Consider the following 13,842-nt stretch of genomic DNA (forward strand, 5'->3'; position numbering starts at 1 on the left):
TGTCTGACAGATATGTGAACTGGCCCTATCCTTTGTCCGTATATGCACCTCCCATGGCTGCGAGTGGGCTGGATTTTTCCCCAAGTGTGCTGTGCCTGGTGAGGGCACTAAACACTTACATTACACAGACTAAGACAATACGACAGTCAGATCAGTTGTTCGTGTGTTATGGTCAGAGAGTTCTGGGGAAGAGCCTATCGAAATAGAGACGCTCACATTGGATTGTGAACAATATTACTACAGCATATCAGCTGGCCGGCCGCCTGCTGTGGTGTTGCATTCTACTACAGGAGTAGCTACATCGTGGGCCCTGCTCCGAGGAGTTCCCCTTGATGAAATTCGCACCTCGGCCAGTTGGGAATTGTCTAGCACTTTTGCTAGGTACTATGGAGTCAATGTTGGTCGGGACGGCCGTGTTGGGTGTTGGCTCCACTTCCCTGGAGGGGGATGGAGGGACACTTATGACTGCACAGAGCTCAATCCTGCGGGATTTTGCTCGTCTGGCCTTGCCTAGTTCATGATTAATCTAGTATTGTGATACCATATTGGAGTGATCCAATATAGTGCTACATAACAAAGGTTCCATATGCAACCATGGTTAGGTGAGATATTGTATTTCTCCAATCCTCTTGTCAGTGATATACGGCGCCTCAAAAAGGACACAAGGTGGGAGTATTGCGGTGCCGCAGCACTACCCGTACCGGACTAATTTGAAATTCTTACTCATAATGTATTCTGCCGAGCGGAAGGATACCATATTGGAGTCATCCAATAGCTCACATAACCGTAGTTACATACGTAACCTTCGATATCACATATAGAACAAGGGTTTTATCTGTGGCAATATCATTCAACGTTTGAATGGCTACTCCACCAAATCAACTTCCGGAAAGTACAGCTTTCAATGTAGATAGTGTTGTATGTTACGCCATTATGTATTTGAAGAAATGTTATTGTTTAAAGATCAAGCTAGTTAAAAGTAAGTTAGCTTCATCAACTACTACACTTCAGCACTGGTCGAGTAGTAGTTACCAGTTGGCTAACTACCTATTAAAGAAAATGGATCGTCGACCATGTGTAGCCAAAGTTAACTATACAGAATCGTTGTCTTTGTGGTGGACTAGTTTCCTTTAAAAGGCTAAATCTTTCTAACAGGAGTTAAGGGATGTGGAGTCAGTTGTTTTTAACCTAGTGACATTGATTGCTAGAAACCTCTCTGCGAACCGTGATAGTTAAGTGACGAATTTACTTGCTCTGTACCCTGCCTCAAATATCTGGTACATATCGACACTAACCACAAATGTATCCGGTGGGTCATATTTTAGATAAGAACACAGTCTGTATTGAAACGATTTGCATATCTTTATTTTGTCATTGCTATGTCATTTGTGGTGTCTAGTCCATGCAACAGATGCATTATCCGTAGGGACGTCAAACGTTCAGCCTCTAGTATTGCGGAATTGGACGTTAAGCAGAGGCAAAATGTAATTTAAAATGGAAAACACAGTTCGGACAGGGTGCAAATAATCATGAATTTTTTTTTGTAGAGTACGAACAGACCACGGTGTGGGAAACGTAGCAGTTGCACATCAGCTGTTGTCTGTGCGTGGGCCTGAGAATGCGAGTTTCATTGCAGGCAAAAGTGTGCACAATCTAAGGTAAGTTGTAATGTGCCTAACTTTGATTTAACCTTTCTCTCAGGAATGGACTGACTTCATTGGGGCCGGTATGAGAACGTATTTGAAACCTCTTAATCCTAAAACTCTTGTCCCCATGTTTCCTCCTCGCATAAATTAATGTGTAGTAACAATCCCACAAACATGAGCTATCAACTGTAATGAATTTTTCTCGACAGCTATGAATCTGCAGCTGCCTGTGATGCATAGCGCAGTTGAAACACTTTGATTCAGACTACATCCATTAAGATGTCAATATCTCCATTCTATCCTCTGTCTTTCCCCCTCTCTCTAGATAAGCAAGCACCTCATTGCAGAATCTGTCTGGCTGTCTGTTGGCCTTCTGTTACCCACACACCGCCGAGCATCACCGCCCGTCTTCCCATCATGAACTCTACTGACCTAAGACTGGTGAGACCTTAAATGAGAAAGCATTAACTAGAGCCTTTGCAACTGCCAAACACAATGTCTTTCACCATATACTCTTAGAAAAGAGTTTCTAAATGGTTCTTCGGCTGTCCCCGTTCCAGACACAAATGAGTGAACACATCACTCTGACCATTTTACTCGCCCTAACAGAGCTGGTTAGGCTGTTTTCATGTTATGGAGAGTGTTGGTGACTGTAACTGTGCTGCTGGCAACAATTATATTACATTTTATTTGCCAACATTTACTGACACCGGTCATATTCAATGGGTGTTGCATGTTCGTAAATTCATCAGTTATTCTGCGCTCTGGCACACAGACGACAGTGCTCTGAAATCGTAGTAGATAGCTAAAGTAAATTTACGAACGCACCCTAGGTTGAAGATGACAAAGGTTAAGACAACGGGATTCTAATATCCCATAACTCTTTGCAACAATGGGGCCAGCTATGCTAGTTAGCAACAGTGCTGGTAGTTAGCAACGGCGCTGGTCCCAGATTTGTGACGATGTTGTCTTAACCTGTATATTTTCTACCTAGCTTTTACTTTCTGCTCTGCTCCGATGGGTACACTTGCAGTAGACCCAGTCGGTATTGGATATAACGTCACACGGCCCTGCCCGCCTGTGGGGAAAACAACCTGGGTAACCACAGGTTAACACAGCAAAAACGTAACCTTTTTTCAAACAATTTTCTTGTTTGCTTGTTTTAGTCAATTACAAAACTACATTTAAGAAAAGTACAACATGTCTGAGAATTACTTTTCAACATTGCCTGCTCCCTAGTATTGTCATTACTTAGAAAAACATAATATTGTAGGGCTTCCCTCATGCCCATTTTCATGATGATGCTGGTAGTGAGTGCTAGCTAGCTACCAACCGTAACATTTAGCTAGCCAAGACCAACAACACCAACGAACGGACTATACAGCTACAAGTAGTGATTGGAGTTACAAATGGACTGTACAGTCCACCCATTATGCCATCATTGACTTGAATGGAGACTTCTATTCCGTTCTATTAATTGTATTTCTATGGTGTGACATGAGGTTCTCCGTTCATGAATGTTTGCTAGACTATATTAATCTTTTGTAACACCCTTTGATAATAACTTTTCCCAATGATTTTGTTTCAGAACTGAGGGCAGCTTGACAAAATGGCAGAACACTCTTTGGGGTTATTGAGAGTGTGGACCTACAGTATCAGAGAAGAGGACAAAAGTTAGTGAATGCTGAGGTAAATACTATGCTCCTGCTTTACGGGCCATTATGGCTCGTGCAACGTGGTTCACACATGGCTACTTACGTCACACGCCATCTAATGTATGACCTTCTGTTGAAGCAATACCACAACTTAATTGCTGGTTGGAAAACAACGGCATGGCTGTTATTGTGTGGAATAATACACCCATCTATTGCTAGAATTGTATAATTGGTATACAGTACGTTGACAAAAGATAAAAGATCCTTTTATTGTCGAGGTTGGTTCGTTTCTAGCATGGTGGTGAGCTCCACATTTTAATCGTTTTTTGTTGTGCTGTTTGCAAAATGACACGTCTAAGAGGCAGAAGTCAAATGCATGAACAGAAGAATGTACAAGATTTAACCTTAATCTGCACTGACTAAAAATGATGCATTACAGTTAGCTCAAGTTACAGTCTAATTCATTTTACTACACATGCATGTATACAATCCTGTGTTCCATGTTTCCCATGATGTCTTTTGAGCACATTCATGTATTACCTTAGTTTGTCCTTGTTTTACAGACAGCATAAGAGTCAAACATGCACATTTGGAAGAGCAGGTGCTGGACCTCGGAGTTGTTCTAAATTATGCACCAGTGGTGTAAAGTACTTAAGTAAAAATACTTTAAAGTACTACTTAAGTATTTTTTGGGGGGGGTATCTGTACTTTACTATTAATATTTTTTGACAACTTGTACTTTTACTCCAGTACATTCCTAAAGAAAATAATGTACTTTTTGCTCCATACATTTTCCCTGACCCCAAAAACTACTCGTTACATTTTGAATACTTAGCAGCACATTGAAAGTCACTGAAAGTCATTCTATTATTTTTATATATATATATATATATATATATATATATATATATATATATATATATATATATATATATATATATATAAAAATAATAGAATTTGGCCTTTACTGCTATAGTCCATAGAAACACATTAAATATCACATTCATAAATAGCAAAAAATAAATCATAAGGTTTTGAAGTGTCTGTCCTAAATCTCAGGAAATATTGTTTTTTTGGACACATATTTAACCCATTGTTTTCATAGAGAAAAATGGAGAACACCATATTTCCGGAGAGTCATAATAGTTACAATTTTATGACCATTCAGATGCTACAGATGTTTTCATGAAAATACCGATTTTCGGGATGTCTCAGTCTGAAAAACAGCACTGTAGCTCTGCCACTTTACAATGCGGAAGGCTGATGTGCAGATGGATTGAGACGCAGCCTATGCAACAAAAAAAAAACATCTCTAGCTTAAACTGACAGCTTTTTAATCATGTTAATTAGATTGATGCACCGGTAGTGATGGTGACCAGTGTTCATTGACTATGTACACAGGGCAACAGTCTCTAAGGTGCAGGGTAGAGTACCGGGTGATAGCTGGCTAGTAACAGTGACTAAAGTTCAGGGCAGTGGTACTGGGCGAGGCCAGCTAATGATGACTATTTAACAGTCGGATGGCCTGGAAATAGAAGCTGTTTTTCAGTCTTTCGGTCCCAGATTTGATGCACCTGTACTGTCTCCGCCTTCTAGATGATAGCAGGTGAACAGGCCATGGCTCGGGTGGCTGAGGTCCTTGACGTCATTGTGTGTGCATGTGCGTGTAAAGCAAAATAATGTGACATGTATGCCACCTGTTGGGTGGTCTATATCACTACAGTGTTGTTCTGTAATCTCATTGCATGTGACTGGAATCGTGCAGAGACTTTCTCCAGTTTTGCATTTTGCCTCCAGTACCTTCACTTTATTTGGTGTGCTGTAGATTCTGACTAGGATTGGGTGAGCGATAGATTCTGATTATTATGAGACAGGTTTTCGATAAAGGATCAAATATTACAATATCAAGATCAGTCTGGATTTTCAGAGCTTTGAATAGGCCTACACCTTGCCATCTACTGGACAGGTTATGTTACTACGTCTACACTGTCAGAGATAAACAAAGATGAGTAAACTACATGAATTAAAACTAAGATAAAAAATACGACTGAATATCACTTATAAGTTGTTACATGCTTTTATTTGACACTTATCAATATAATAACTGACCCCATACCTATACTGCAGTCAATATAACACAATGTTTTTTAAACCTCCCCATCTTAGTTACATTGACATTTCTCAGGTTAGTGATACAGTATAACCCCCTGAATCCACCCTTCCAGTGGGATCAAGATTATCCTGATTTGCGGCATCAAAACTATCGTAATCAGTTCCTTTGAGTTCTGAAATATTGAAAAACAACATTTAATCCTGATTGCAGTTTTTTTTATCACTTTGGTGCAATTTTCACAAGCATGTGGTACATTTTCACAACTCTAGCAGATGTTGCAGCAGGTGCAGTGAAATGCATTGTTCTACTGCTACTACAGTGCACAAATATAATATCAATACAATACCAATACGCAAATAATCCAGAAAGTCCATTAACCTCTCTTGGGCAGGTCCACCCACGGTTCACACTATTCAACAGCCAGTGAAAAATCAGAGCGCCACATTCAAAACCACAAAATGTCATAATTCAAAGTTCTCAAACAAAGGACTATTTTACACCATTTTAAAGGTACACGTCTCCTTAATGTAACCACATTGTCCGATTTCAAAAAGGCTTTATGGCGAAAGCATAAAGTTAGGTTATGTTAGGACAGTTCCAACACAAGAAAAAGCACACAGCCATTTTCCTAGCAAGGACAGGCGTCACGAAAACCAGCTAAAATTATGCACTATCCTTTGACGATCTTCATCAGATGACACTCCTAGGACATCATGTTACACAATACATGCATTTTCTGTTCGATCAAGTTCATATTTATATCCATAAACCCCATTTTACATTGGCGCGTGATGTTCTGAAAATATTTTGCCTCCAATACTGCCGGTGATCAGCACAACAATTTACAAAAATACTCACCATAAACGTTGGTAAAATATTAAACTGTTGTTCAAAGAATTATAGATGAACATCTCCTTTATGCAAACGCTGTGACAGATTTCAAAAAAGCTTCACGAGGAAAGCACACTTTGCAATAATCTGAGTACTGCGCTCAGAAAAATACACTAGGCAATACAGATACCCGCCATTTTGGAGTCATCTAAAATCATAAATAGCATTAGAAATATTCACTTACCTTTGATCTTCATCAGAAGGCGCTTCCAGGAATCCCAGGTCCACAATAAATGTTGTTTTATTCGATAAAGTCCATAATTTATGTCCAAATATCTCTTTGTTGTTTGCGGGTTCAGTTAGCTACTCCAAGTGTAGGAAGCGCGCGGAAAATGTCACGCCGAAAAGTTTAAAAAAGTTATATTTACGTTCGTTCAAACATTCGTTCAAACATGTCAAACGTTGTATAGCATCAATCTTTAGGGCCTTTATCACTTAGAACTTCAATAATATTCCAACCGGACGATTCTATTGTCTTGAAAAACGTTTTGGAACACAGCTAACTCTCACGTGAATGCGTGCCAATGAAAGCCAGTACCTTCCTGAGTCAACAACTTCCAACTTCTCTGTTCGCTCTCTGTTCATCATAGACGCCTCAAACAACTTTCTAAAGACTGTTGAAGCCTTAGGAAGTGCAAAATAAACCCTTAGTCACTGTGTGTTCGATAGGCAATGACTTGAAAGGACTACAAGCACCAGAATTCTCACTTCCTGGTTACATTTTTCTCTGGTTTTTGCCTGCCATATGAGTTCTGTTATACTCGCAGACATCATTCAAACAGTTTTAGAAACTTCAGAGTGTTTTCTATCCAAATCTACTAATAATATGCATATTCTAGTTCCTTGGCCCGAGTAGTAAGTAGGCTGTTTAATTTGGGTACATTTTTCATCCGGCCGTGAAAATACTCTCGCTCTCGCTCTCCATATCAAAAATATTTCAAGAACAGCTTCTTTCCGTCTTCGTAACATTGTAAAAATCTAACTTTTGGTCCAAAAATTATGCTAAAAACCTAATCCATGCTTTTGTCACATCAAGATTAGACTACTACAATGCTCTTTAATGGGTTATGCACATGTATTGCCTAATGTGAACACAGTGTAATTTACAATACTGTAACATACTACAGTCAAAGGGAAATTTTGAAACATGTTTTGCTATTGGATTAACTTTTTGTTAAAATAACTAAATTGAGAAGATAAAATATTGTGTTTTGGCGATTAAACCAATGTACTTAACTATATTTCACAGTAAACTTAGATTTTGGATCAGTGGTTGTGTGGTGAAAGATGTTTGCAAACAAAATGAATGCACAATGAAAGGTTTTGAATGTAAGACTCTGTGTTACCAGTTTTGAGTTTCGTGCGAAGAGTTTAGAAAATTCAGCACTATACTTGTGAAAAAAGTGCCAAAGCGATTTAAAAAAACTGTACAGGTCAGATTGGATTACCAAATCCGATCCCTATCCGGAGGATCAGAATCAAATGTTTCAGTTTTTAAATACCCAGTTGTAACATTTAGGACTAGATTCAATCCGTATCGCAGAAGATCCACATTTATTGCTTGATTTGAATGTAAAGATAATTTACGATTGAGCCGACATGTACAGCAATTACCGTGAATGCAGTTTCTGCCAACGCAGGAACATAACCTTTCAATTTAAATCGCGCTCTAGCATTCATCTTCTGCAATACTGATTGAATCTAGGCCTTAATGCAATCTGATTGCAGAAATCCAATCAGAAAAGTTTGAAAAACTGGGCCCAGATTGACACCAATTGGAAAGCGCAAGCAAGGCAGGCCAAAATCAACATGGCGACAGACAGGTGGCTGAGCTGGAAGAGATGGGTCTCTCATGGGGCACAAGCTGTGGGACGATCTCATAATGGCCAAATATATTCATTTCTTTCACCCCAAAAAAGTATGTGGTGTCATTCTATTGCAAAATTGCAGTCACACATCCGAAAGTCAAGGTGAGAGCAGGCTGCAATGCATCTGGTGAAGGACATACACACTGCACAACCTGCTCCCTCCAAAAAAGGTGATTGCACCACTAGGCTCCTGAGAAACAGCCGCAAACTGTTGTGTAATCCTGACCGTACGAACCGCCTGAGAAACGCCACTCTACTGCTGTCAGAAGGTACAATAACTCTAGCATTTAAATGTTTATAATGTGATCTCTTTTAACAATACATTTTTAACAATTCAGTTTTCCATCATGAAAAGAATGTCCTGATATGTGTCCTGTATTCTATTCATGCCATGTATTGTTTTTTTAGTGAGTTTTTTTTATGCTATTTTCTATGGATTTTTTTTATTTTTATTATATACATTTTTCTGTAAATGGTGAGCAAGAATTAACGAAGTCAAAGTCAAGTTACAATGTAATCTTCTCTGGTGACGAGTTTCCCAGAAGCGGCTTTCTAAACGAATGAATTCCCCCCCCCCACAGTTACTACAGTTTGCATCTACTGCCGAACCTTCCATGAATACACCACAAGGGGGTAGTATAACCTCATTCTTTAACTGGTGTGGTTCAATGTGTTGTACTGAAGATGCAATATAATACTGTACTTGGAGGAATTCATTCGAGGAAAATGTTAGGCTTGGACTGGACTGCCTGAGTAACATATGTAAAAAAATATATATATCTTACATGAGTAACACCGACAGGAGTATGAATGCATAGAGGTGAATGCTGTCACTATAGTCTGGTAAAATAAGTGTTTTTATGTCAGCACCTCAACTTTTGCCACAATCATAAAACCAAACACTACGGAGCAGTGTAACTTTATGTACAAAAAAAAAAGTATAATAATTAACAACAACAAAAATACCTTTTTCTATACCTTTCACTCTTATATGACTTGCAAGAGCAGAAGTGATCATGCTGTGTTTTGTGTTATACATTTACATTTACATTTACATTTACATTTACATTTAAGTCATTTAGCAGACGCTCTTATCCAGAGCGACTTACAAATTGGGTTATATAAAAACAATGGCATAGAATTGGTTTTCAAAATTACTAACACATTGGGGTAGCCTATAGCCTTCACATAATGACCATGGATGATGACAATATGACCAAAAATAAACTCTACAGAACCTGGATGTAGTGGTACTTTATACACCTACTTCACGTCATTTTTGAGACCGAATCAATGAGCACTCCTTTCATTAAGCATGACAATTACAGTAGGCCTAACAGTTTTTGTTTGTTTGTTTTAAATAGATTTTGGGAAACACACACACAACAAAAGAAAATAATTCACCCCAAAGGCATTCAGTGGAATAGTTTTCTTATCATTTCGATCTATTTCACCCCAAGCTCACTGTCCTAGGACACTTCTGAATGTTGAATTAGAATGAATAGGCTAAGGGCACAGTTTGGCGGCTTTGAATAAGTAGCCTTAACTCTGTATCTTAGCTCTTCAAGAATAAGGACAAGGAATGAGACAGACGTTCTGGCTACAGTGGGATAAGTAGTAGGCCATAAGAGTGTCAGTACTCTGTGCTCCATTTCAAACAAAGCACAGGCTCACTGGAGAATCCATGCAAAGTTTGTTTGTAGTTATATGCTTTTGAGTGATGCTGTCAACAGCTAAATAACTCTAAATTGTCTCTAAAAGACCAGCCTGGTCTCATAGACTAGACATAAAATAGTAAACGTAAATCCAGGACATTTAAATGTGTATGATATGTTACGTTTGGTAAGGTTACATATGACAATAGGTTACTTAAGGCAAAAACAAAAGTATGGGTGGGCATGTTACTCAAAGATCTAACATCCAGAAGGTTGCGTGTTCAAATCTCATCACAGACAACTTTTGAATTTTAGCTAATTAGTATCTTAGTATGCAACTACTTACTACTTTTTAGCTACTTTTCAACTATTTAGCATGTTAGAGTATCCTTCACCTAACACTAACCTTAACCTAACTCCTAACCCCAACCCCTAGCCTAGCTAACATTAGCCACATAGCTAACATTAGTGTTATCCACCTAGCTAACTTTAGCCACAACAAATTGGAATTTGTAACATATTATATATTTGGCAAATTCGTAACATATTGTACAAATTGCAATTCATAACATATTGTAATACTTGCAATTTGTAATTCGTATTATATCATACGAAATGGATGATGGACATCCACAAATTAATACATACCATATGAAAGGTAACAAATCATACTAATTGGAGTGTTGTAGATTTACATTTGCTATGTTACGTCTACCCCTGGGTCCAGGTTGAAAAGACAAACCTGAAGCGTCAAAAGATGTGTGTTTTGGCACTTTAGTCCAAGGGTAGGATTTATTGAGCGCCACCATTTCGCCTTGAGGGCAAGAGGGAGAGATAAAAAAGGTTTGACTGGAGCCAATGAGAACGCAGCATCCATCCCAGAACTCTATAATTCAGTTTCACTGGCGTAGAGTGCTGCCACAATCGAGTTACTACAGCTAGGAGAGTTTGAGAAGGACTTGCTCTCCAAGGACTTGCGTTCAGGGCACGACTGACTACATCTATTCACTGCGATTTCTTTGAACACTACTGCACAAACGTCCTGTGTTTACGAATTAACGTGGACTTTATTTTCTTTGGGGGGCTGCGACCCATGATGAGCGGACAGACTTATGAGAAGAAGGTAGCGAGCATTTTGACCGATCTCCCCGGATCTATGAGTTGCCATCCGAGCTCCAAGGACTCTCCGACTCTCCCCGAGTCCTCAGTCACGGACATGGGCTACTACAGCGGACAGACGGCTCACAGCCATCACGAATATTACCAGAGTCAAACCTACGGGCAACAAATGAATGCCTACCATCACCAATTTAACCTGAATGGAATGGGTGGTGCAGGAGTTTATCCCACCAAGTCTGAATACCCTTACACAAATTCCTACAGACAATATGGACATTACAACAGAGATCATCTGCAGGCTTCACCTCAAAGCTCAGGTAAATACTTAAGTATTAGCATTATTTCTGTGTTATATTTTGCCTGTTTCGTTGTATGCGTAAAGAGAGGGAGAAGAATGCATGCATACTCTGGAAAAACATTAGGGTAGTGTCTTGGGTAGTTTTATGTTAAATAGGCCCGCACAATTTAGAAACATTTGCATTGGTGTAATCTATACTGGTTGACTATTACAGCTGAAAGAAATATAATGAGATAGCAGAGATAGCAAAAACATTGTAAGGGTGAAAAGTCATATTTGGGTTTCAGACATTCATAAAGTGTTAAATTAATATTTTGTAAAGGTGGGATTTATTACAAGTTACTAGTAAAACTACAATACGGAAGTTGGAACCATGCTGCTAATTTTTGGCTTTTGATGAAGAATAGACAGCTATTAACAGGTAGTCATAAAACGATTATGGTTAGTAATTGCACTGATAGCAACTGTCTGCGAATCACTGGGCAAATATTTAGGGTTATTATACAAAACACTGACTGATTATTGAGGATATTATTGCAGGGTGAGCATGATCAAGACTTTTTGCATTTATTTGAGCGTTGCTATTGCAACTGCAACTAGCCTATAACAATGTAATAAAGATTATAGTAAACATATATTAATTAACACAATAATAAAATGAAGTTAATCATGATGATGACTTATTATAATTACGTTGTTTTGGCATTGTTTAAATGTTTTTCATAACTGATACTGAGAACTAATGAAACAATTGTTGCTTCTTTCTTTGTAGTGAAAGAAGAATCCGAGCCTGAAGTTCGTATGGTGAATGGAAAACCAAAGAAAATCCGCAAGCCGAGAACAATTTACTCCAGCTACCAACTAGCAGCGTTGCAGAGACGTTTTCAGAAAGCGCAGTACCTCGCCCTCCCCGAGAGAGCCGAACTTGCTGCTCAAATGGGACTGACGCAGACACAGGTAAATATCATCACGATTACACACATTGTAAGTGCAGCCACCCTTACCTCATAACAATTACCTCATGCTTTGACTTCTGTAGGTTGTCCTCAAATAGTGAAATGTCTCATATCTGGCGTACCTCGCCATATTAATCATCGGAAGCCTATAGGATATTTTTCATTGACAAATGTTTGTATTGTCAAAAAGCATTGGTTATTATATTGCATTTGAATGTTGGCCACATTTGTTCACACAATTTATTTAAAATGTGTGTTCTTGGCCAGATGTCCTTATAATGTAGGCCTATAGGCCTAGCTTTATATTTAGACCGAGGCCTACTGATGTAAGCCACCATGATTAATGAACTATTTAAAATGCAGATGATTTGTTGAAAATTATATTTTCCTCTTTTGACATGACATTTAGACTAACAACGTTAATCTTTTCCCTAACAGGTTAAGATTTGGTTCCAAAACCGGAGGTCCAAATTCAAGAAGCTCTACAAGAACGGCGAGGTTCCCCTTGACCACAGCCCAAACGCCAGCGACTCCATGGCGTGCAACTCCCCGCCATCCCCGACGGTCTGGGACAATAACTCTCTCACTACCCCGCCCAGCAGGCCCCAAATCCCGCAGCCACCCCTCAGCTCGTCGCCCCCCTACCTGGAGGATTATAACAACCACTGGTACCAACAGGGATCGCATCTACAGCACCCGGGCGCAGTGCACCACCCAGTAGTACCACAGCAAAGCGTTGGGGCTGCTTATTAACAAAGACTATAGAGTTTTAATACGAGGCCCTTCCAAATCAACGGAACTTTATAGAGCTCTAAAAGTATAAACTGGCCGGTTTTGGACGTAGACCTGACAAAGGTGAAACATTGGTTATTTTGGATAATGTTGAGCGCAGTAGGTATTTCCCTGAAACGTTGGGTAAACCATTTTTACTGTAGGCTACCTACCATGGGAATATTCGTTGCAAAACTCAGTCTCAAATTCACAAGCACATAAGAGATGTCGAATCACATGTAGCCTATTTAAAGGAAGTCTGGCGTGGTTTTAAATTATTTATCACTTCCATTGTATTTCTTTTTTTCTTTTTGTAAATGACTATGCAAAATCATATTTTAACAAGATCCAAAACTCAATCATGAAAAAACTGCAGTTGATCCATATCACGGTTATGGGTTTGCAGAGCGCACGTCAGAAACTCAGGTCATAATTTATATCGATTTGTAGCCTACAAAATGTCGAAGGCTGTACATAGGTGTTAGTAGAAAGCAGAACCACTAAGATCATATTTGTTTGGAACGGAAGTACTGCACTGCTGCAAACCTTTTTATATTACTGTTGCAATTAGTATGTTTTTATTGTCTTTCTGTCAAAACAAATAAAGATATCAATTTAATATTGTTTTTCACTTGTCCATTTTTACAACGTTTTTACTCACTTTTAATTAATCACATATATGAATTGTTTCCTCTGTATTTGGCTTGTCCAGTCGACAGGAAATAATGGAACAAACGTGGCAGCTTAATTATACGTGTATTTTAGATTTGTTGATACTATCTCGTAAATGTTTCATTAAATAACTGTTTTCTTCAATGCTGAGTGTTGCACCAAATGTCCAACACCAGGAAAGGGTTAAATCGGTCTGTG

The 13,842-nt window shown here is 38.9% G+C and overlaps 1 protein-coding gene across 1 annotated transcript; it reads left to right on the plus strand.

The window, feature by feature from the left end:
- The first annotated feature begins 10,727 nt into the window (after nucleotides 1-10,727).
- On the plus strand, nucleotides 10,728-13,591 carry LOC106578313 (homeobox protein Dlx3b). The gene is made up of 3 exons (XM_014156998.2): nucleotides 10,728-11,264; nucleotides 12,018-12,202; nucleotides 12,640-13,591. Exons 1-3 carry the CDS (start codon nucleotides 10,922-10,924, stop codon nucleotides 12,952-12,954), a joined length of 843 nt encoding a protein of 280 aa, XP_014012473.1. The 5' UTR covers nucleotides 10,728-10,921; the 3' UTR covers nucleotides 12,955-13,591.
- The last annotated feature ends 251 nt before the right edge of the window (nucleotides 13,592-13,842 follow it).

Source organism: Salmo salar, chromosome 19 (genome assembly GCF_965601325.2).
Source record: "Salmo salar chromosome 19, fSalSal1, whole genome shotgun sequence".
Taxonomy (NCBI): domain Eukaryota; kingdom Metazoa; phylum Chordata; class Actinopteri; order Salmoniformes; family Salmonidae; genus Salmo; species Salmo salar.

What these genes read in the sequence shown, in the direction of transcription:
- LOC106578313 (XM_014156998.2), top strand. Translation starts at nt 10,922, where the DNA reads ATGATGAGCGGACAGACTTATGAGAAGAAGGTAGCGAGCATTTTGACC. An exon ending in GGCTTCACCTCAAAGCTCAG is followed by an intron (nt 11,265 to 12,017) that starts GTAAATACTTAA and finishes CTTTCTTTGTAG; the next exon opens with TGAAAGAAGAATCCGAGCCT. An exon ending in TGGGACTGACGCAGACACAG is followed by an intron (nt 12,203 to 12,639) that starts GTAAATATCATC and finishes TTTCCCTAACAG; the next exon opens with GTTAAGATTTGGTTCCAAAA.